At 36.7% G+C, this 22,283-nt stretch overlaps 2 protein-coding genes across 2 annotated transcripts; one reads left to right on the forward strand and one right to left on the reverse strand.

Annotated features, from left to right (window-relative positions):
• Window positions 1-4,115: 4,115 nt before the first annotated feature.
• LOC149030122 (CEN-like protein 1) lies at window positions 4,116-5,038 on the forward strand. The gene is made up of 4 exons (XM_089152347.1): window positions 4,116-4,316; window positions 4,403-4,464; window positions 4,574-4,614; window positions 4,703-5,038. The coding sequence occupies exons 1-4, from the start codon at window positions 4,116-4,118 to the stop codon at window positions 4,918-4,920; spliced, it is 522 nt and encodes a 173-aa protein (XP_089008473.1). The 3' UTR covers window positions 4,921-5,038.
• A 4,281-nt stretch (window positions 5,039-9,319) lies between these two features.
• On the reverse strand, window positions 9,320-20,802 carry LOC149030123 (E3 ubiquitin-protein ligase XBAT33-like). The gene is made up of 10 exons (XM_089142428.1): window positions 20,022-20,802; window positions 19,844-19,903; window positions 19,545-19,616; window positions 19,266-19,450; window positions 18,795-18,955; window positions 18,585-18,643; window positions 18,448-18,494; window positions 18,191-18,334; window positions 16,861-16,952; window positions 9,320-10,261 (listed from the first exon to the last, which is right to left on the reverse strand). The coding sequence occupies exons 1-10, from the start codon at window positions 20,196-20,198 to the stop codon at window positions 9,717-9,719; spliced, it is 1,542 nt and encodes a 513-aa protein (XP_088998554.1). The 5' UTR covers window positions 20,199-20,802; the 3' UTR covers window positions 9,320-9,716.
• Between the last annotated feature and the right edge of the window lie 1,481 nt (window positions 20,803-22,283).

The raw sequence follows: 22,283 nt of genomic DNA on the forward strand, positions 1-22,283 counted from the left end.
TTAACTGAATGTATTAAGTTTGTTTAAATTGAGTAAATACTTATCCAATATAGATGTGTTTATTTTGCATATCAAAGGGGGGGAATCTATATTCTCACATGACAAGAACCCAATTTCAAGATGATCAATCGTAGCACAAAATGGAATTTAAGGGGGTTACGAGCGAAGCAAAATTTAGAGATTTCAAACTCGACCAAATCCGAGTCATGGTTCATAAAATTAACTGGTTGGTTAGTTTGAATTTTTGGAATGAAATTTCTAGATTTATCCTAAAAAAATATTTATTGAATTACGGTTCAAATCTTTAACGCTTTGATAGTATGAGTGAAATCTCGGTTTCACCTCTACCCATAAACCGATTCACGTTTTTAGTGTAAAATGTGAATCTTAGATTTCATGAATCTAGGGTTCACACAACCAAACGGTAAAATCTCCCATTTGTGAATCCAGAGATTTGAAATCTCTGGATTCGCTTAACCAAACAGGCCCTAAAAGGGTTTTTGGTTTAATGATTTGTTTCTGGAAGACCATTCAGTAAAGTTTGAGAAATGAGTTTGCAGTCTCTATGTTACTACTTACTATTTTGGTTATTAATTTCTATAAGTGGGTGGGTTTTCTACAACATAGAATGACTTAATTTTTTAATGGAAATTGACCAATAGTAGTTTTGCTTTGCATGGAATTTTGGCTTTTGTTGTAGGATGCTAAATTGTTTCTTCTTGTTTTTTTTTTTTTTTTGCACTCCTTAAACTGTTAGTAAACTCTAGTCTAAACCGTTAGGCGGAACCCAAATCCCACTAAATCGAAACCCGCCCGAAACATGCATTATTTTTCTAATGGGCTGTGTTTGGGCTAGGTATTTTTCTGCTTGAAACCGCATCATTGACATCCCTAACTTGACACCTAGATGTACGTTTGTTGCCCATACACGAACTTATGCAAAGAAGAAGAAAGAGGGCAAGCATGAGGAGTGTTTCAATTTGAGATCCTCTTTCCTAAATCCCATTGAGTGGTGAAAAATATGGTGACAACAAGCAGAGATAAGGATGCCTACATTATGCATGACAGTCTCCAAATAGGAACATCTTTCGTAAACTTAAATCTTGAAACGTAAGTAGTGTTTGTGTGTGTGTTTTTTTTTTATTTATTTATTTATTTTTTAAATGAACCACAAGGTTTGAGTAATCAGAATGGAAAGCATAAATGCGAGCCTTATAGGCTACCTAGCTCAACACTCATACCAAAATAATGATGGGAAGCATTGAACATGGATCGCCCAGTAAACTAGCTGTAGCAGAAAGCTGCAACTGAAATTGCATGCAGGTTCGGTGATGCTTACACATACAGCGAATCTGAACTCTAATCACACCAAAAGTTAATGAACTAATGATGTTTTGTTGTTTCAAAGTCTTCTGCTTCTGTGACACTAGCATTGGCAGCTAGGTTGGATAGAAACACTGAGAAGAAATTGTGGAAGTCCATTGTACAAACCACAACATGAGGAGCAATCATACATACTAGGAAGAAGTGAAAAAAAAATTAGAAAACGTACAGCTTTGATTATAAAGAGAAAATAGCAAAGACAAGAGGTCATATGCTAAGAAACCTTCGTTTGGTCTATTTTCTGAGCTCTGAGTAGGGGAGATGGGGTGTTATAATTGATATGTACGTGCTAACTTGTTGATAGCAGAGAAGCCAAACTGGTCTCTCACTCTAACATATTCAGATTTCACTCTTTTTGTTTGTTGGCGACTGGGGTGGGATTTGGAGAGAGAGTTATATAATGGACATAATCACTGAAGGACCTGAAGGTACTTTGGGAATCCTTAACGTACACATGTTTGTTTGCAAGAAAAGAAAGAAGAAAAAAGAAGGGTGGGGAAGGTATGTGAGGGTGTGGAGAATTTTTATTTTTTATTTATTTTTTTTTTTTTTTGAGATTTTATCAAGAAAAATTGAAGGCTTGGGTCTCATATCAAATAATTTGATGTGCCTTTTTCATTCTTTTATTTTTCTTACAAATTAAGTCTTAGCGAAGATTGTGGAATTTTGAAAAAGAAATTAGGGTGGAAAAATTTGTATGCCACCCAACAATTTTGTTTTTCAATATATGAGTGTCGAGTAATTGTCAACCCCAAATGACCCAACAATCAAACTTTATGGTATTCCATGGATTTCTCTTGCAAACAATGACCAATAAGAAGCATCAATAATCTTGCTGGGTATCCACTCATATGCTATGTTGAGTTGCAGAATCATTTCTAAGGTTGGATTACACAAAATCTGATGAAGTTACTCATTGGCTGATTGAAAACAATTATGCAGTTTTAGTTATCTGTATTCAAGATCCCTTAGATCTTTCTTTGACAATTTGCAGCAACTAAATATTTTTGTGCTCTACATCTTGCAAGATCACTCAACGTTCAAAAGAAACAAATGCAGTAGGTTGACATTACAACACCAAAATAATAATAATAATAATAATCATCATCAATCAGCTAAGCATTGCTGTGATTGATCGCTTTCTCTCGTTTACTTGTAATGACATTGATCTTATGAATGTAACAGACTGCCCTCAATGTATCTTTGTTTCTAATTAATTTTTCCTTCGGTAGATTTAGGATGAGAGTCAGACCAGTAACAATGTCAATAATGGATTCCCTTTATTGTTATCTACCTTCTTTTTAAGGGCTGAGGACCATAAAAGTCTGTTACCCTTTATTGCTAGCTACCTAACTGTTGTTTTCAAAAAATTAACATATCTAAGGCAATATCTCATAGACACAATGAAAAGTCAATGGCCTCCATATATAAGGCAATTGTATATGGTAAACGGCCCTTTGATAGGAACACCATACTATTCTCCACAGCATTTTTTATGTTCTAAAAGTTCAAATCAAGGACCAAAAGGCATTGGCCTTCAAAAAAGGCCATTTCAATTCCTTATTTTATAGGGGTCATTGCCTTAGTCCTTTTCCTTTGCTTGGTCATAGTGACTGATATGAGTTTTAAGACCATATAGCTACATTCTGGCCCCAAGGGTGTCCTTTTCCAGGAATAGATGCAAACTATCTGAGACTGGACTACAATACAAATGTTCTACCCAGAAAAACAAAGACTACAATATAAATGGAAAATAGAATAAGTGCAAAGAGTGGCCTTCTGTTTGACCTTAATTAAAGTTATTTGTTTTGCGAAAGGGACCAATTAAGCATGCCGTTCCTTAGAGAAAGGAAGTTTGAAGGTTGAACTTCTTTATTCCCTCTTGGATACCTGGTCTGTGATCTTTCAGGAAAATAAGAGCCTTACCATACCCAGATCATTTTCAGCCCAAACACTATTGGTTGCCTTGAATTCTCCCACAAAATGTCTCTCATTAACCTGGAAGACAATTGGTGGTTCTTTCATTTCTAAACGAGGATGAACTTTAGAAGGAAGGAAGGTAAATAAAATAAATCTGCACTTTTAGAATAAGAAAATTCATCTTCATTTGGATTCTCTTAACCATATGATATAGATAAGACATCTTACAAAAGGTGTTCATATGTGTATGGGCTACGAGAAAAGCTTTTTATTAATTAAAACCCTAAATTTTATTGGACATGACACTTCTATGAAAATGTTGTATTTTGTTATAATTTAACCAAGAAAGTTGTATTCTCTCCGCTGCCACTAAGTAGAAGACATACATGGTTTTGTTTGTGGAGTTGGAAATATTGACTTTAGTTTCTCTTAGTAGTTAAGCATATATAAAATGGAAGGGGGACAAGATGTCCATCACTAGTCAGAAGAAAAAAAATCAATGGCAGCATCTCTCGCCCTTTAGTCAGTTCAGTGGCTCTTCCTCACATTGACACGAATACAGCTAGCCCAGCTACAAGAACTTTCTAATTTTCAAATTGCATGTTTTTTTATCTCTAAATATACTATAAAATGGGTAATGGACAGCTCTCCTTCTTGCAGAATTTTCGAATCTTAAAGCTTCTTCTCCTTCTCTTCTACCTATAAAAACCTCATCTTCTTACTCACCAACATCACCACCACCTAATAGACACGCACACACACACAGGCACTTTCTCTATCTCTCCACCCAGACATTTGGGGAGTTTGGCATCATGTCAAGGCCATTGGTGCCATTAATTATTGGGAGAGTTATAGGTGAAGTAGTGGATGCTTTCACCCCAAGTGTGAAGATGAGTGTTATCTATCGCTCCAGCCAACAGGTCTGTAATGGCCATGAGTTCATGCCTTCAGCCATTACTATAAGGCCTCGAGTTGAGATAGGTGGAGAGGATATGAGGACTTTCTACACTCTTGTAAGTAGTTGATCCATTAATGCAACTAAATGCATATTTGGGTCTGCTTATAATTTATGTTCTTTTCTGTTTTTGGTGTTGTGAAGATCATGACAGACCCAGATGCTCCAGGCCCTAGTGATCCATATCTAAGAGAACATCTTCACTGGTTTGTGATTGATATCAACCAAACCCTCTTCTTTTCATTCCTTAATAGTTTCCTTCTAATGAGTATCTCTCTAAATTTGAATACAAGCTTTGTTGATCACCTTTTTCAGGATCGTTACAGATATTCCTGGCACCACGTTTGCTTCATTTGGTGGGTATCTCTGAAGCTTTTGTAAGCCTGTTGTGTTTTATCAATCGGTTCTAACGTGGGAAATTGTTTTTTAACATGTTGGGTATAGGTAAAGAAATAATGGAGTATGAGATTCCAAAACCGATCATTGGAATCCACAGGTATGTGTTTATTCTGTTCAAGCAGAAAGGGAGACAAACAGTGCGAGCACCTGCATCAAGAGATTGTTTCAGCACCAGAAATTTTGCTGAAGCCAATGGTTTAGGACTTCCAGTCGCTGCAGTTTATTTCAATGCACAGAGAGAAACTGCAGCAAGAAGAAGATGAGGAGCGGAGAGGAGAGAGGGTGAAGAGCACGAGCATAGAACGCCAAGGGTTTTTCTCTCAGTCAGTTTTCATGGAATCACATCACATCAGTTTTCTGAATATGTCAGCACTAGTGGTTATTTAGGGGTAAACCATTTAAGATTTCGTTTGCTTTGATTTGGTTCTGGTCATAAAATGCTGTATCTAGTTTCTATAGCAAAAAAAGGTCATCAAATGCTGTTAAGTAGGTTAACTCCTGCTATCTTTTCTTCTATGCTACTTTTTTTTTTCCCCTTTTTTTTTTTGGGTTGTCATTTGATTTGAAAGATTCAAGAGAGAACGAAGCTCAGCTATCTAGGAGAAGTGAGAGCTCGAATCCAATTCAAATCTTAATAGTTTTCCAAGATTTGAATAGACATGCAGGCCACTACATGGTCATGATAAGGTGATTGTAAGGTACTTGTACTTGTGTTTTGGATGCTTTTTTCTTTTTCGATTATTAATTCAACGAAATCAGATTAAAAAGATACTGTGTATGGATCATTGGCCCTAAACCACAAGGTAAACTAAAAATGTAAAAAAGAGATCAGACTTGTTCAGAAAATTTACATTCAGAGTTTGAGAAGGCTATGTTTGTTTGAAGGAGAGGGGTAAGTAACAGATGAGTGTTTTGAAATTTTTTATGGAAGAAATGATTTTTGTTGGTGCATGCAGCATGGATTGGCACAAATACCACCCCATCTTCCATGAATTGTATATGGATCATTGTTGATACTTTTACGTACACTTTTATTGGACATTGTACCAATGTAGGAATCATATTCTAGGATAATAGATACCTCCTATTACAGAATATTTGTTTGTATATATGGAATTACAAAGTAATGAGATAACATTTGGTTTGTCAAATTTGTTAAGAATTTGAATCTTATTGAAGTCAGGGACAAAATCTTACTGTATATTTAAACTATATATAAAAGCTATCTGAATATGTAAGATGAGCTTGAGAAAGAAAAAAAGAAAACATAAAATGTCATCAGAATATATCAGCAGTAGTGGAAACATAGGGTTAGAACACTTTAGGATTTTGTTTGGCTTGATTTGGGTTGGTCATAAAATGCTATTCCTACTTTTTACCTCAAAAAAAGTCATAAAATGCTGAAAGTAGATTGCCATTTCTTTTCTACAACTCTTTTTTCTCTTCTTTACTCTTTCTTTCTTCTCTTCATTAATTAATTAATTTATTTTTTTTCAATTTCTTCATTTTGTTTCAAGGATTCAAGAGAGAATGAAGCTCAACTATCTAGGGTAAGTGATAGCTAGAATCGAATCAAACTTTAATAGTTTTCACTATCAACTTTTGTAGACTATACTAGGCGTCCCCTCTTCTTTCTCAAAAAAAAAGAATAGACTAGTTGCAGCGACATGGTCATGAGGTGATTGTGAGGTACTGAGGGAGAGGAATAGAAGTTTCAATTCAAGACTTTCTTGATCTTATTACATTTACATAGGAGATTACCACCACTGTGCAGTAACACGTTCACATATGGATTATTGTTGAAACTTTCACATAGACTTCTTGGACCTTGTACAACTGTAAAAATCATACTCTCAGATTAAAAAACACTTCCCAATAACAAAAAGCTTGTTTGTTTGTATAGAATTACAAAATAACAATTTAGTTTGCCAGTTTATCAGTGTAGCATTCGAATGCAATACCCTTCTCAAGTGTTTTCTATGTTCACTTCCTAAACAAATGGGGCCTTAAGAGTAGAAGGTCTCCAATTGGCAATTGCCATGCAAACATGGAAATTTGCATTCTCTTATTTGAGTTGAATCCTAAAGATAAGTATCAAGCACTGTTCAACTTATGATGAATGTGATCCATTCCTCAAAGAGATGGCAGACGATGATAATTATAAATATGAGTTTATATTGGGACAAAAATCAAGAGGTAGAAGTATTTTAGGAACCCAAGAATGGTATCTTATCTTTTTTTATTTTTTTATTTTGAGATCTCAAACCTTTGTATAATCTCACTAACTTCCAAAATAAATTGGGATCATCTCTGCTCGAGAGTAGTGTATAACAATACCTTCAAATCTAGGGATCCTTATACGCTAGATTTTGTGCAATGTGTTTAGATAGGCTGAGCCACTAGCCGTGAGGTCATTTCTTGAGGCTAGAACCCTACAAGTTTAAGAGGCAAAATGTCACTTGAAATCGAAAAAATAGAAGTCTTTTACCCAAAAAAAAAGAAGTTTGAGAAAATAAAATAACTAGAATGCTATTGAGGATTTACTTTTAATCTCAACCTTTTATTTGGCATATAAGTGTGTTGTTGTGCACAACAAATGATTTTTCTCCCTCAAAATTCAGATCTAGTTCAAGCGATCTGATATCGACTCTAAATCATAAGCAAAAAAAAATTATTCAATTTATGATGACCAATACTTCTTAGTAAAGATATCATAGTTCAACTCCCCGTGATAATATATCAATAAAAAAAATGTCTCTAAACCAAAATTAATCATAAACACAAACAAGGAATAGAGTTGAAATTAAAGAAAATGGAACACCAAGTTTCCACTGAAGCACAGAAAATAACATGAAAGGACCTCACACCTCGATTATGTTCAATCAAAAGACAAGAGAATTTGTGTTCCCCATAAATCCCACGCCCATCCATTCCATTAAGGTTTTAGTGTTCACCATTTTTGGAAACTGAAGTTTTGTAGCGTTTCGTGAGCAAGCTCCGTTTGTTTACTGGGAATATTATATAGAAAATGTAGGGTTTTTACAGAGCAAATCACCAATAACAAAGCAAGAAGCTCTTACATTGTCGCTAGAGAAAATTCTTTTCTCGTTGCTCCACAAGAATCACAGATCTGTTTAAACAATTATTCGGATGTCACCTGAATGATGGGCACTCTTTCCACTATGTTCAACTTCTCCAGAGATTTCACAGGCGTTTTGTGACTTTGAAGTCTCCAGTCATATCTGCAATTTTAATCAAACCAATCAAATTTAATCAAACTAATCAAATTTGAATTGATCGATGGAATCTTGAGATGTTGGAACTTGCTATGTAGGGAAACAGGAATGTGATCTCCCCAAGAATCCAAGTTGATACTCACTTAATCAACTTGCTTGTTCGTTTATTATGGAAAAATTTAGTAATATTTATTAGAGCAAATTTTATATGTAGAGATCCCATAAAAATGGGGAGGTGAACCCATTTATTAGAGCAAAGATCCTAAAATAGAGGTCTTAAAGCACTGACACTCCACTTTTTGTTTAAAAAATACAAAGACCCCAAAATTAGATTTTATTAGATATATTTGTCAAATTTATCACTAAAAATAATTAAATCACTATTTATTTTCAAAAATATTTTTATAATAAATATTAGCTGAAAGGTTTTCAATGACAAATTGGACAATTATATCTAATAAAAATCTAATTTTGAGGTCTCTGTGCTTTTTAAACAAAAAGTGGAGGGTCAGTGCTTTAAGGCCTCCATTTTGGGGTGACCAATGCAAATTGCTCTATTTATTATGGAAAAAAAAAAAATTCTCCACTCCAAGAAAATGCATTTTCACTTTCTCTCCAATCGTTTCTCTTTAATTTCCACATGCAAGTTTTGTCATCTAATTTTGCAACATTTGGTTGCAAGGGAAATAGAAAAAGAAAATAGAGGGACAAAAAAAGAAATTCTCTTTTTCTTTTTATGCTGTTTAGTTTTAGGGTTTATGGTAAAGTGAAATTAATTCTAATAAATTGTTTAGTTGGTTGTAAAATTAATAATAAAAAAATTAATGTACATTTTTCAAAAATTATATAGATTTTATTGTTAATGTCATAATTATAGTATTCCATGACATAAAAATCCTAGGACAATATATCATCTCAATAGACCACAACTTTTATATATATCGATGATTGTATTGCAAATATGAATATTCATGTCTATCTACTCATCCTGCACAAAAGCATTCATGCCTATCTACTCACGCTGCACAAAAGCATGGATAGTCTTATCATCGTCTTTGTAATTTTTCGTTTGCAAGGTGCAAGGAAGAGGCATGAATGGGTTTGCTTTCGGCTACCACCAGCACTCTCATTGATGACAGAGACTCAAAGAGTCAAGTCTCCCTGGGTTTTAATTTATTTGTGTTTTCATAAATAACTTAAAAATACATTTTCATTTGAAATATGAATATTATTTTACCCAAGAAAATAATACCATAGCAATCAAATACCTAAATGATCTTACCTAGAAAATAAATTTCACTTTGCATCAAAATATTTACACTTCTCTAGCAGTCAAACGAATTATTGATCAGCATAAATAAAAATCTAGTAAAAAGCCATCTTACCAAACTCATCAACACAAAGGAAATTGGAGCACAAAAGTTAAAAGAAGAAAAAGAAAAGAAAAAAAAAATTAATTACTGCTATAACACAATTAACCAATATATCTTTCACTTCATACAGTTCTTGCCTTAATAATCAAGACATACAGAATTGCAAACCCAACATCAAGATCTTTCAACGGCTCACACAGCTCTCCATCCAAGGAGTGCTCTGTAGGTGGAACCACAAAGTCGCTAGTTGAGCAATGTCAGCAATGGTTGTCAAACAAGAATAGGCTATGCATAGGCAAGAAACAATGTTGGCAATGGTGGTTGAATGAGAATAGAATGAATGATATTTCAATCTTCATGACTCTGCAGATCAAAACCAAAATTATGTACTGCAAACTGTTTCTTACCAACAATCTAGCTTTCTACAGATTTGGTTCTTCAATATACAGATCAAGCATTTATCTCTGAATTGCATTGATGCTCCCTGTGGCAGCTTCTTCTGTTCCAGAAAATACTTGAACAACTAGTTTTTCCAAGTCTTGATCCTTTCATTTTATCTTCCTCAACTAATGTACCTGGTGTATCAGCAGGAAATTCCTCCCTTGTTTCTCCTCCCTGGTGTTCAAGAGATGGGCATGGACCATCATCACATGTGCACAGAGGAATTGGAACAGAAGGGAATGGGCTACAAGAGACACGACATAGAAGATCTGAAGAAACTGAGGCAACACGATTCATGCGGATCTCAGGTGTACAGGCTGATGTAGTAGACGCGTCTGGATCACATGGGTGGAGCATGCATGGGTTACAGAGACCAAGGGAGAGATGTACTTTCAGCTCCTTTGCTGAGGAACCAGGCAATTTGACAAATGATATTATGCCATGTCTACACAGTGGGCATGGAATGGATCCTGGTGGACCAACCATTTCAGAAGGGACGTTGCTAGTTGAGCAGAGATAGAGTGCACACCTCACACAGAGTTCATGCCCACAACCTGAAAAGAATCCTCCACCCGAAAAGGAAATCATGAGCATAACTACAGTATGATATATATTCCAATCAGCATGACTTAAGTTATGAATCAGAACCAGAAACAAATATGAAGCCATGAGATTTCTAAGAGTTCCAGAAAAAGGAAAAAAGAAAAAAGATAGGGATGTAAAAGGGGTTATTAAAAAAAGGCACCACTCTAAATTGTTAGAAGTATCAAAGGTCCCCAAGGAGAACGAAAACAACTTTCTTCCAGCACCTTCCATTTAACCACCATTTTTATGGTTGAATTATTTATGATCTTCTTCTCTTTTTTAGTTGAGCAGAATAAGGATCTTAACATGTTCTGCCTCCTCCATCTCCATATCTTTAATGCAAGAAGTGTTTTTTCTGTCAAAGACAAGCATCTATCATGATTGCACTCTTCCCTTGGACAAATACCAGAATCTCCCCTTAATTAGACATTCTAAATAGATGAGCTATGAAGGACAGTTTTCTGAGAAAATTGAGATAAAAAAAATCTAGCTGGCTGGACCTGTTTTCATCACTTTTTTTTTACTGGTAAACTATAATCAACTACAATGCTTTACCCTGGAGCGCATCTCACAACTTACAACCTCGGCACCTTGAGAACAATGCTTTACATACTGTACCAAGGCTATGGAGGTAGGCCTAAAAATATCAAAAGAAGGGTTAAAGCACTAGCAGTGGGGTTATATTGTTTCCTTTCAGCAAAAACAAAGGTTCTTTATTTTTAAATAAACAAAAGCCAAGGGTTTTTGTTCTTCTTTCCTTCAGAAGACACTTCATACTGTACTACATTTAACTCCTTTGTTGCTCCCTAAGATCCATTAAACCTGTTGCTTAACCTGGCTGCCCAATACTCGAAATATAACTAATGAGGGACGGAATAGAGAAGAAATAAGGATAAAGAGGATAAGGGAAAGAAGGGGAAATATGAGAAGAATACTTGACGAAGGGGAAGGAGGAGAACACTCATAAGAATGAGAAGGGGGAAGGGAGAGAGAGAGAAGGGGGCTGCAGATGCACAATGTTAAAGCTTCAACACATCCTCTCTTTTTTGTCCCCTCCAAAAGTTTTCTATTATTGCAATATGAGGGCCAAATATAGCTTGACCAAAGCTATACAATAAATATAAACTTAGTAGACTAAAAATAGAAACTAATATCATAGTAACTAGTGACAATAAAATCCTAAAAAATAAAAACTAATTAAAATTAGAGACTAAAAAAATAGAAACTAAGGTCCCAAGTCTTCCAAGAATAAAATCTTCATGTAATCTGAACTTAGGCCCCAAAAAATCTTCTATGAATATTATTGATATGCCAAATAATGAGCTGTGACACTATTCATGTGAACAGTAATTTGGCCTCCGGTCTTCATGTCTTGTCCCATTGTAGCAGTACATGCTATTGACCAAAATTATACAGCAAGGGGACCTTTTAGTTGGACCAGCTGGCTGGTTTAAGGTGGCTTTCAATGCAGGTTCAAATTGGTTCTTGGCTGGTTGTCCTGCATCAATTTTTCCCTCTTTTGAAAAACTTCGTCTTGGAGTTTCATAGAAAAAATTTGCCTCATGATCGGCACCACAAAAAGGATTTGACAGGTGGTTGCAGCATTTTTGGGTCATAATCACTAGGAACAGAAATTAGGGGAAAGCAAAAGAAGTGAGGAAAAGATATAAGGGACAAAAAGATCTTAGGGAGGAGAAGAAAAGTAGGGAAAAAAGACAAGAAAGTTGAACAGAATGCAAGATAGAGAAGAGATTTTCCCAGGTTTGGGCTCTGATACCAATTAATGAGGGACGGAATAAAGATGAAATAAGGATAAAGAGGATAAAAGGAGAGAAAGGGAAATCTGCGAAGAATACTTGAAGAAGAGGAAGAAGTAGAAGAATACTCATAAGAAGAGGAAGAGGAGGAGAAAGAGAGTGAAGGAGGGGGGCTACAAATGCACAATGTTATAGCTTAAACTCTTCCCTTTTTTTCTTCTCCAAAAATCTTTTTCTTCTTGCAATATAAAGGCCTATTTATAGCTTGACGAAAGCATTACAGTAAATAGAAACTTAGTAGACTGAAACTAGAAACCAATTAGTAACTAGCGACAATAAAATCTTATGGAAATAAAAACTAATTAAAATTAGAAACTACCAAAATAGAAACTAAACTAAGGTCTTAAATCTCATAAGAATAAAATCTTCATGTAATCTGATCTTAGGCCCCACAAAATCCTCTATGGATATTCCAGATATGCCAAATAATGGTTGTGATACTGTTCACGTGAACAGTATTTTGGCCTCCCTTCTTCATGTCAGTACAGGTTGATTGGTCAAAATTGTAGAGCAAGGGGACCTTCTACCTGGACCAGCGGTTGGTTTAAGGTGGCCTTCAATGCTGGTTCGAATCGGTTCGTGGCTTGATGCAACCTGCCCCAAACAGCCCTAGAAGAGCCAAAAGAGGGCCCAAGCCCATTCAGAAGTAGGAGCTAAACTAGGGAGGCCGAACCGATCTAAGGGCAAATTGGTCATTTCCACCCCTGGTTCAAATCTTACTTAGCTGGATTGAGCCCAGCAAAAATTTCAGAGTTCTATTCTACTTTTTTTTTTTAATGTTATTTGGAGTCCTAGTTTGGAAAGCAATTCAGTCTCATTCCCCGATGGACGCACGATGAATGTGTCTGTTGTCTTTGTCGAGCCTGATTTGGACGTGTTTTGCTGGATAAGATAAGGAGGACCGCCCTTCGACGCTTTGCGCTCAAGCCGGTTGTAAACCGGCCTCTGTGCATACTCTTTTGGCGCTACTGTTTATTGCTCTAGTCGCGATAGCGGCTTCTGCGGGCGGATTCTGTAACCGCAGGCAGCCCAGGCCCGACTTAATGAGGGTCGTGCATGAGATCGCACGAGACTGAGATTTAACAAAGCCACTCACACCCACTGCGGAATCCTTAATAGGAGATGATGACCATTAAGGTAGTCTTATGAGGCGAATTCAGCTGGAGATAGGCATTCGGATTCGTTACTTGGGGCTGATGAGGATGGGATGCCATTCGAGTTTTGGTTAGGCAGGGGTCTTCCCTTGTCGCCCTCGATGCGAGGTTATTTGATTTTGGCAATCCTCTGCCGACTATGCCTGATTCTACTTGTGCAAATGCTGATCCACCTACTTACTCTAATAGTCGATCGTGAAAGCATCATTTCACCGGTATAGGAGAAGCAAACTAAACGATTTAGAATGACATTTTCTTAGCGAAAAAATAGAAGTGTAATCTTGCACCTATATCAGATACAACCTCTCAACTTGTAGATTCATTGTAAATTAACAGTGTACTTTTGCAATGGGTAGAAGCATCCAGTCGGCAATCTTTTTGGCTTGACCAAGAAGTATTATGTCCTCCGAGTCGAAAGGCGTTTTAACCGAAAGAACTTCTTGCGCAATTCATGCCTTTCTGTTTTTATAACAATTAATTGTTTCTTGATTTCCATTTCAAATTGTTCTCTGGACTTTTTATCAATATGAAGTGATCGTAACACAGTATATAAGACTCGTGATTCAGGCAATCCAATCTTCCGTGTGTAAGGCGGAAGCCCCCTAAAAAGGTTTTCCAAAAATGGGTGATCAAAAGATCGAATCACTATGCCTATCTTGGTGGTCGTTACTTTTGGTGGTCTTTCTTTTTGGCTGACTCCTCTTCCTGTTCTATTGATCAGAAGCATCCAGCAATCAAACCAAAACGTGAACCTAGAATTTGGTCCCCTAATAGATTCAAGAAAGCTAACTCAAATAGGGGCAAAAGCGAGCCAAAGGCTCGCAACCTAATATTATGGTGATCGTAGACCACCGTGCGTAGCCAAGCTCTAATACTATTCAAGCTAGCGTGGTAACGATACTAAGGAGGATACCTAGCTAGTCTTGAACCAGAGCAGGGAAGTGAAGCCCTCGATTAGCATGGCCCTCCCCCTTTTCTTCTTCTTCTTCTTCTTTCCTATGATACAGCATACCCCCCCCCTGTCAGACCCTCATTCTCAGCCCCCTTCGACGCCCTAGGATCGCCTTAAGCTATAGAACCCATCCCTATAAGTAATTGTCCCATCAGCCTATTTACACTAATCTGGAATTTCCGGCAATTCTTCTTCATTAGGGTGTTCTGCAGGATTTTAAAACCCTAAAGTAATCACTTTCAGACCTAAATCCCCAAGTCCAGCAATCGTTTGAGCCTGAGAATTACCAAAAACCGTCAGTTTCAGCCATTTCCCTTCGTTGAAATTTTCTGGGCTAACCCTAAGTCTAGGGAATTTACCTAATTACCCCTAACCCTAGACCAAAGTTACATCATGGCTGGTTGTCTCGCAATAATAACGGTGAATGGTCTCGTTCTAGAAACACATGAAGGTAGCCCTTAATGTGCAATAAATAACTTTTATTTTTAAAACTACCTTTCATGAAATTTCAAAATAAGAGGAAAAAACATTGGAACTAACGGAGAAGCCATGAGAGGGGGAGAATCAAAGTTCAAGTGGGAAAACGGGAAAAAGCTATAAGAGGAGCCAAACCCACAAGAAAAAAAAGAAGAAGAAGAAGACACGAGAGAAAGATGAGAAGGAAGAAAGGAGAAAGGAAAGAGAGAAGAACAAGATAAAAAGGAGGAATCAAAAGTTTGGACGCCTTGGGAGCGGTTGCCTATATATTGATCTAGTAAGTGTTTATGTGTTCTATTTTTCTTGACGCAATGGGATTGAATAGGATACTCCTGACCTTGATGCTCGCTCCCTGATCTCATTAGAATGATGGTTGAATACCATAGTGGGAAACCATATGACCCTAGTTCCAACACCATGACCACGATAGAAAAGTTTAAAGGAGTACACTCGAGGATTGGTTCCATGTAACCATGGGAAGGATTTGGAAGAATACTGTAACAATTGAAATTGACAAAGACAACTTTCCACATCTTTATCAAGATAGGATTAGATCTTTTGTTGGTATGCACTGATTCTGTCAAATCCTGAGAGAATAAATGTATCTCTTAGTTCATAAAGAACTTTGATTTGAGACTTTATAAGTAGAAGACTCATAAATGAACAATCATACAAATTAGAGCCCATTCTGACCTCGTTTTATAGGGTCCTAAGTACTAGAATTCAGACTAATAGACTGGAATTACACGACAGACCAGAATTTTGTAAAAGTCATACTAAAATTCTGTAAGAAATTTTAGCCTGAAATTTTTAGGGTAGGTTTGGAATCAAATCTACAGCTCATAATAAATCAGTCAAAAATATCAAAAATCTTAAGGTGTAGGTTCTGGAATCGTCTTTCTACTATGTACAGAATTTTTTTTAAAAAAATCTGGACTCTGTAGTTTAGGGAATCTGAACCCAATCTCGAGTCAATTCTGACTTTGATCTTTTCAAAAATGTTAGTTTAATTGAAATTAAATTTAGGACTATTTATCTCAAATCTTAAAATTTTAATCCGCAGATCAGACAACCTGTGAACCGAAATTATAAAATAGTTCTCTACCACGAAACATGGGTTTTTAAGGTTTTGATCTTTGGAACCTAATGGTACTTTTCACTTATTGATGATGTTTAATTAGGTCTAGAGATTAGTGATTGTTAGGCTTTATTGAGTGCTTGGTTTTTAATATGCATTGACCGGCGCCACAGGTAAGTGGGATTAGTTTTACTGTTGAAGATTTTACTTGATTATATTGCATCCTTATTATTCTTTCGTTAATAATGTAGCATTGGATTTGGGATATACGACTGTGATTATATAGTTGTGAATATGATTTCCTAGCTGGACTTAGGTTGAGTACGATCCTAATCAACTTCAGATTCTTAGCAGAGATCCCTTTCCCACCTTAGAAGTATCATATGCCTTTGTACACACCAACGACTGTCGTCATGCTGCGATGCTCCCTTCGTCTACACCTCACAGGTTAGCTCTTCAGACTCATACTGGAAATAGTACAATAGGCACCAAAATATTCAAAAGAAAAATGTCAGAAACTGCACAGGAAGCCCACATACTGTGAAGCAAAAAGAAAGGCTGGTCGTTGAAAGAATCCCAAAAATCCAGCTCTCTCTTTCATTTCCTAAAATGCACTCCAACAGAATACATTAATCTTCCAGCTTGTTGCTGATACACTAAAAATATAAGTAACCCATTGCTTCTTCTTTCCCGTCTATTTTTTATGACTGCAGTTGTATTTAAACAACCTGACATTTAACCATTGATCCAGACAATATGAGTAGATTCATTTTTTGTTCTAGATATTTGGGCTTATAGTTTTAATGAGACAACAACCTCAGCTGCTGAAATTCTATTTCAAATGAAAAAACTCATGAGGAAGATCAAACACTACCAGAAATCCCTCAGCCGCCCCCAAAGAAAAAAAGTCTTCTTGTCACTAATTTATTAAGAAATTCTGAGTAGCTTATCTAGCTTGGGAGGGTGATTAGGCCAGTGATAATAACTGAAACATCAAATAATACACTATGGGTAAATAAACAAAAAATAATAATAATGAAAAAATTCAAGATATCCCACTTGAGGTGTTCAGCAAAGGAAAGAAGCAGACCTTCAGCAGCTACACTGCATACTCTCTCCAGGCAGACAGCACAAGTATCATTTTCATCAGATGATGTGGCTGAAGATTGCAACCCGCATTCTCTGCAGAAAAGCATCATGAGTGCATTGGAGAAAGTTCCTTCAAATTTGCTTCTAAAACAACAGCAGTTTTTGGACAAAGACTGGCATTATCCAATATATTTAAGAATGAATAGGTTTTGGGTTCGTAACTGAAGAAATATTTAACTCAAAGAACAGTGATTTTTAGCAGAAGCAACAAAGTCTTGTTAAAGCACCGATTATAAATAAAAGGGTTTCTTGCATGTACCCCCTCAGAAAAAAAAGGCCATTTCCATGGAAGCCCCTGAAAATTACACCTTGCACTTACCCCTCCAAAAATAACAGTGTTATGTCTCTGTTAAGGGTCACAGTGAATTGAAGATTATACTCTTACATGTAAAGGGTATTATTGAAATCACATTTACGCCCTTATTATATCTCTCCCTTCCTTTGTTCCCAACTCAAAGAAAACCTAGGCCTGCAACTGCTTTTTGCTCACTCTATTATCTCCTCCACTCTGGCTGCCCATAAGTTCTTGAGCCTTCTCAGGTGGAATTGATCAACTCCAGCAAACTGTAAAAGACTAATCTGTCCAGCAACTGTAATATAGTATACAGCACCATTAACCTATTTCCTGATTTCAGATCTTGACTTGCGAAGGTTGAACCTGCATTTTAATCCTAGATTAATCTCTTAATAAAAAAGAAAACTACCAGCTCCAATCATGATTCCTAGAGGTTGGATTGTCATGCACTCTGCAGGTATGGCATTCATGAGTGCAATATTGTTGTTACAAGATGCATCAAATTTAACTAGGATTTTCACTAATTTCCAATAAAGTACAGTACTGTGTCTTTAATGTTGACAAGTTCCACATCTTTCAAAAGCTTTCAAGGTTCTAATTATTCTAGTACCCATTTTGAATACTTGTTTACCCAACCACCTGACCTATGGACTAACCCCTCGAGAGTATCTCCATGCCCTTACTATCTTCTTGTACATTATGAGTGAGATATGGGGGTTTTCAACTAATGGTTTTGATTGAGAGCTTCAAATGCCATTTTGGGTGTTTCTTGAGAGGTCTCATTGTAACTTCCTTTCCATTTTGGGCGTTCTCTTTATATTCATATTTTCTTTGGCATTCCTTCTAACAAATGAGTGAGCTCACCAAGACTTTATGTTTTCAAAGGATTTATATTATTTACTCCAATGTAACATTATCTTACATACTTATCAAACTTGCTGAAACAGTTTTAAATTAAAGGGAATTATGAGAATACCTTGCTATATTAAGCACACTCATGAGAGGCAGAGAAAGATAGCTGGATGGAGGAAATGTCGGTACAATCAATTCCGAATTGGGAGCCAAAATTGGTTCAAGCCAATCACGACTCCATATCCTTGCAACATCAAGTGGCAACCACCTAATAGAAAACAAAAATTATTGTTAAGGATGGCACATTTTGAAGAAGAGAAGGAAAGAGATACGTAGCTTATGATCACCCACTAGAATTTGATAAGGTCAAAGACACGTTACCCATTGCAGTTCAACGTCAATCGGCTAGCCCCTTTAGAAAGAAGGATCTGAGTGGAAGGAAGAAGAGGATAAATGTTTTCAAAACTAAAAGTACAGAAGACTGTGTCCAGAAAACACTAGTGTAAACCATCAATCACCTGACAGCATTTTAGGTTTCCTCCACAAGCAGCATAGTGCAATGGAGTGCTTCCAGCTCCTATAAAAATTAAATGCAATAAGTTTTATTTTCTTTTTCCTTTTTTTTTTTTTTTTTTTTTTTTTTTTTTGGGGTAGGAATTTAAATGCAAGAAGTTAATGGAATACAAGATCAACCAATTTAGGAGAAATTCAATCAGAAATAAATCAACCTATTAAATCCATCAATGATGCATAATGAAATGTTACAGCAGAGACATTCACATTCATGTCAAGTAGGAGCTGTACACAATCAGAATATCCATTCAGAGCAGCCAGATGAAGAGCAGTTATACCACCATCAGCAGCCTTATTGACAAAATTGGAAAGTGCACTGCATCAAACATATATAACTGTTACAGAAACAGTATAGGAGCCATGGAAGGGAAAAGTGGGAAGAAGATAGGATTAGGTCATTGATCACAAGTCTGAATAAAAAGGCATAAGATTCATATAGGAGATGGTATCTATAAACTTGGGCTATAAAACAAGCTTATTGCAGCAGTTCACAAAATGAAAGCAAGTAAGTTGGAAAGCTTATCCAGCCTTAGTTAAGAGCTTTTACCTCAGAAACATACTCTTATGAATTAGTAATTTAATATAGGAACGAAAGATAAGAAACTCATTGGAAACAAACCACATACGATTGGTCATATCCAGCCCTCAAATTTGAATTATCCTCCTTATCGCCGTTGGTCTGAGAATTGATAACATCATAGGGAACGCTAGGGATAAAATCGGCCACCAGAAGTCTTATACATCTAACATGCCCATTTACAGCCGCAAAATGAAGTGCTGTCCTACCACTAAGGTAGTCTGCTCTGGTAACCTGAATAATAAACCAGACTTTTATCAGAAAGAAACATAAATGATTGACAAACGAACTACAAAAGCAAGAAGTTTAAAAAAAAACGAAGGCTTACATTGCTTTTGAACAGAAGAAGAGTCTGTACAACTTCCCAGTGCCCATACCGGCAGGCCTGCATCAATGCCGTCTAGATAACACCAAATAAACAAAAAGAAAACCACTCGGTCACTATAACCCAACAAGGATGAATCAATAAGCTGATCATTTACACTACAATCTGAGAAGTGACAAATAGGGATGACAGAATAAGGAATCAATCTGAAGGGGTGTGGTTGAGTATGCTTTTGGAAGATCACAGCTGAAAAGAAAATAGGAACAAGCAGAAAAACAGATAAAGAGAAATTCCCAACATGCCTGCCCACAGTAATTCCTGGCGTTGACATCGGCGCCGTTGTCCAGCAACAAGGTAGCAATCTTGCGAAACATAACAACAAAATGAACGGATAAGTGAAATATACAGATGGGTTGGAAAACCCAGAAAAAAGAGGCAACAGCAGAATGAAGGGAGAAGGTAGTAGAAAGTAGAAAGTACCTCATTGTGGCCTTTGGCAGCAGCAAAGTGGAGAGGAGAATTAAGGCCGCCGAAGGTGGAGTACTTGGCAAGGCAAGGATTGAACTCCAGCAGCATTTTGGCTTCCACCAAGTCACCATCTCTCGCTGCCGACACCAATCTCTCACCTGACGCAGAGCAACCAAACGAATTCCCCATTTTGCCTTTCTCCTCAACTCACCACATTCTCACGCCATAAATGCATAGATATTTAAAAATAAAAACAGCAACAACATAATTGATACAAACACATTCACAGAAAGGGAGGAAGCGAAAGTTGTAGCTTCCAATTCCCATCATTTTCCATAGTTTTTCTTTCTGCCATCTTCGTGTTCATCGAGGTAACTAAGGTTGTTCAATAACAGAGAAGTCATCAACCATGGAAGCAAGAATGTGAATGGAAATGAAATCTACTTGTACACCTAAAACCTAAACTCGACAAAACCCACCACCAGATATAGGTAAGGATGACAAGGACCCTAACTCTTCCAGTCTTCAAATGTTGACAATTTGGCTATTTTAGGTTTGTGATTTCCATGGCTTCCTTGCTACACTCTGACTTTTGAGTCCTGGTTTTCATTTTCTTTCTGTTCTTCTCTTCTTCTTTAGTAGCTCTTAGCTTTTAATGCTTCGTCTCGATATGTTCGCTATATTCTTTTGTACTGATTGGTTTGCAGCAGAAAAGGTCTTGTACTGATTGGTAAAATTTCCCGGCTGCTTCAATACTAATTGGTATTTATATGTAAGGTTTAGTAGGGGACCAGACCACCGATGCTCGTTTCATTTTACTGAATTACCCTTTTGCTTTCCTCTGAATTCTGATTAAAGTGTTTACCAAAAAAAAAAAAAAAAAGAATTCTGATTAAAGTTAGCTCTTCCTTTCTTTTTACGAAATTGCTTCGTCATATACATTTAATGTACACGATGGTCAAACGAGATTTTGGGCCGTTGGATTAAAATCTTGATAAAAATTTTGATCCAACGAATCAAAGTGATTCACTTGACGGTCCCGTACATTAACTGAAGCAAAGTCCCTTTTTTTTTTTTTTTTTTTGGTAAACAAGTCCCTCTTTTTGCTTCAGTCCTTTTTTTTTTTTTTTTTGGTAAACAAGTCCCTCTTTTTATATATATATATATATGGGTGAAAGAATTACAACTTATTTACCTTAGTACCTTAACACTCTAGGACTAGGATATAGATAGTGATGTGTCTGGAATTTGCTTGATCAACGAAGGCCTGCAAGAAAGAATTAGACGCAAGGCGATTAAGGTGGTCGAGAAGCCACCTTTAACAATCAAGTTGATACAAGCACTACTCAAAAGGCCATGTTGTGTTGCAGAGCTTAAGTGAGAATTTACGTAAAGTTGAGTGTGATTCAATTATCCTGGCTTTGCATCAGGTGCAAGATTTATATAATATATAGACCATTGAATCTGTTCAAAGGGCTTCCTTCTAGTTCCTTCAATCTTAGGGTTTGCATCCTTTTATGACTCAGGAATCCCAAAAAATCTCAGTTTCCTCCTTTATGTAAATTCTCTTCTTTTTAGTGCCTTGTGTTAGTCGAGACTGGGATTCCCTTTGACTTAGCTCTCTTATTGTGCGTGTCCTTCCTTGCATACTTCAGAATCGATTCCATCCCGATCGAGCAAGGTCAGGTCTTATGGCTTACTCAATGTGGCCCATTTGGACTATTCCTTTCTTATCACGTAGGTTCCTCTAAATTGTTTCCTTTTTATATATTTATTAAAAAGCAAATTGCACTAACTGCATAATAGAATACATCCTTTATAGGGTATGTTATCCACCAAAATCATACGAGCTGGGAATAGCCACGTGGAGGCAAGCCAAAGATCCATGTGCTAAGCTTGAACCGCACACTAAAGACTTCTCAAATATAGCACTCCTCCGGAAGATCCCTTTGAAGGAGCTAAGTTGGGGGTAGTACAGTACTTAAGCTTACAATGGACTTCTCGGCGAAGATGGAAGATCCTACAACTGTCATTTCCCACACTCCGCACGTGTGAAGGATACCACATATCCCACAAAGGATATGGAAGCTTCTATCCGATACAAAGTTTTCCTCGAACCTAGCGTTGTCAGTCCCTCTGCCGAGGCGGCCATAAGATACGAACGTGGTAAGCCCTAATGGCCCATCCCATGATAAGACAGCACGGTGGACAGGCAATCAAATCATCCAGCTTGTCAATCTCTACAGACGCATGAAGCCACCTGTCGCCTCCCAT

Source organism: Hakea prostrata, chromosome 1 (assembly GCF_041222555.1).
Source record: "Hakea prostrata isolate BN-2017 chromosome 1, UWA_Hpros_2, whole genome shotgun sequence".
In the NCBI taxonomy this organism is placed as follows: Eukaryota; Viridiplantae; Streptophyta; class Magnoliopsida; order Proteales; family Proteaceae; genus Hakea; species Hakea prostrata.

What these genes read in the sequence shown, in the direction of transcription:
- LOC149030122 (XM_089152347.1), top strand. Translation starts at nt 4,116, where the DNA reads ATGTCAAGGCCATTGGTGCCATTAATTATTGGGAGAGTTATAGGTGAA. An exon ending in TGAGGACTTTCTACACTCTT is followed by an intron (nt 4,317 to 4,402) that starts GTAAGTAGTTGA and finishes GGTGTTGTGAAG; the next exon opens with ATCATGACAGACCCAGATGC. An exon ending in CTAAGAGAACATCTTCACTG is followed by an intron (nt 4,465 to 4,573) that starts GTTTGTGATTGA and finishes CACCTTTTTCAG; the next exon opens with GATCGTTACAGATATTCCTG.
- LOC149030123 (XM_089142428.1), bottom strand. Translation starts at nt 20,198, where the DNA reads ATGGGGAATTCGTTTGGTTGCTCTGCGTCAGGTGAGAGATTGGTGTCG. An exon ending in TTGACGTTGAACTGCAATGG is followed by an intron (nt 18,335 to 18,447) that starts GTAACGTGTCTT and finishes GTTTTCTATTAG; the next exon opens with GTGGTTGCCACTTGATGTTG. An exon ending in ATGCAGTGTAGCTGCTGAAG is followed by an intron (nt 10,262 to 16,860) that starts GTCTGCTTCTTT and finishes GATTCTTTTCAG; the next exon opens with GTTGTGGGCATGAACTCTGT.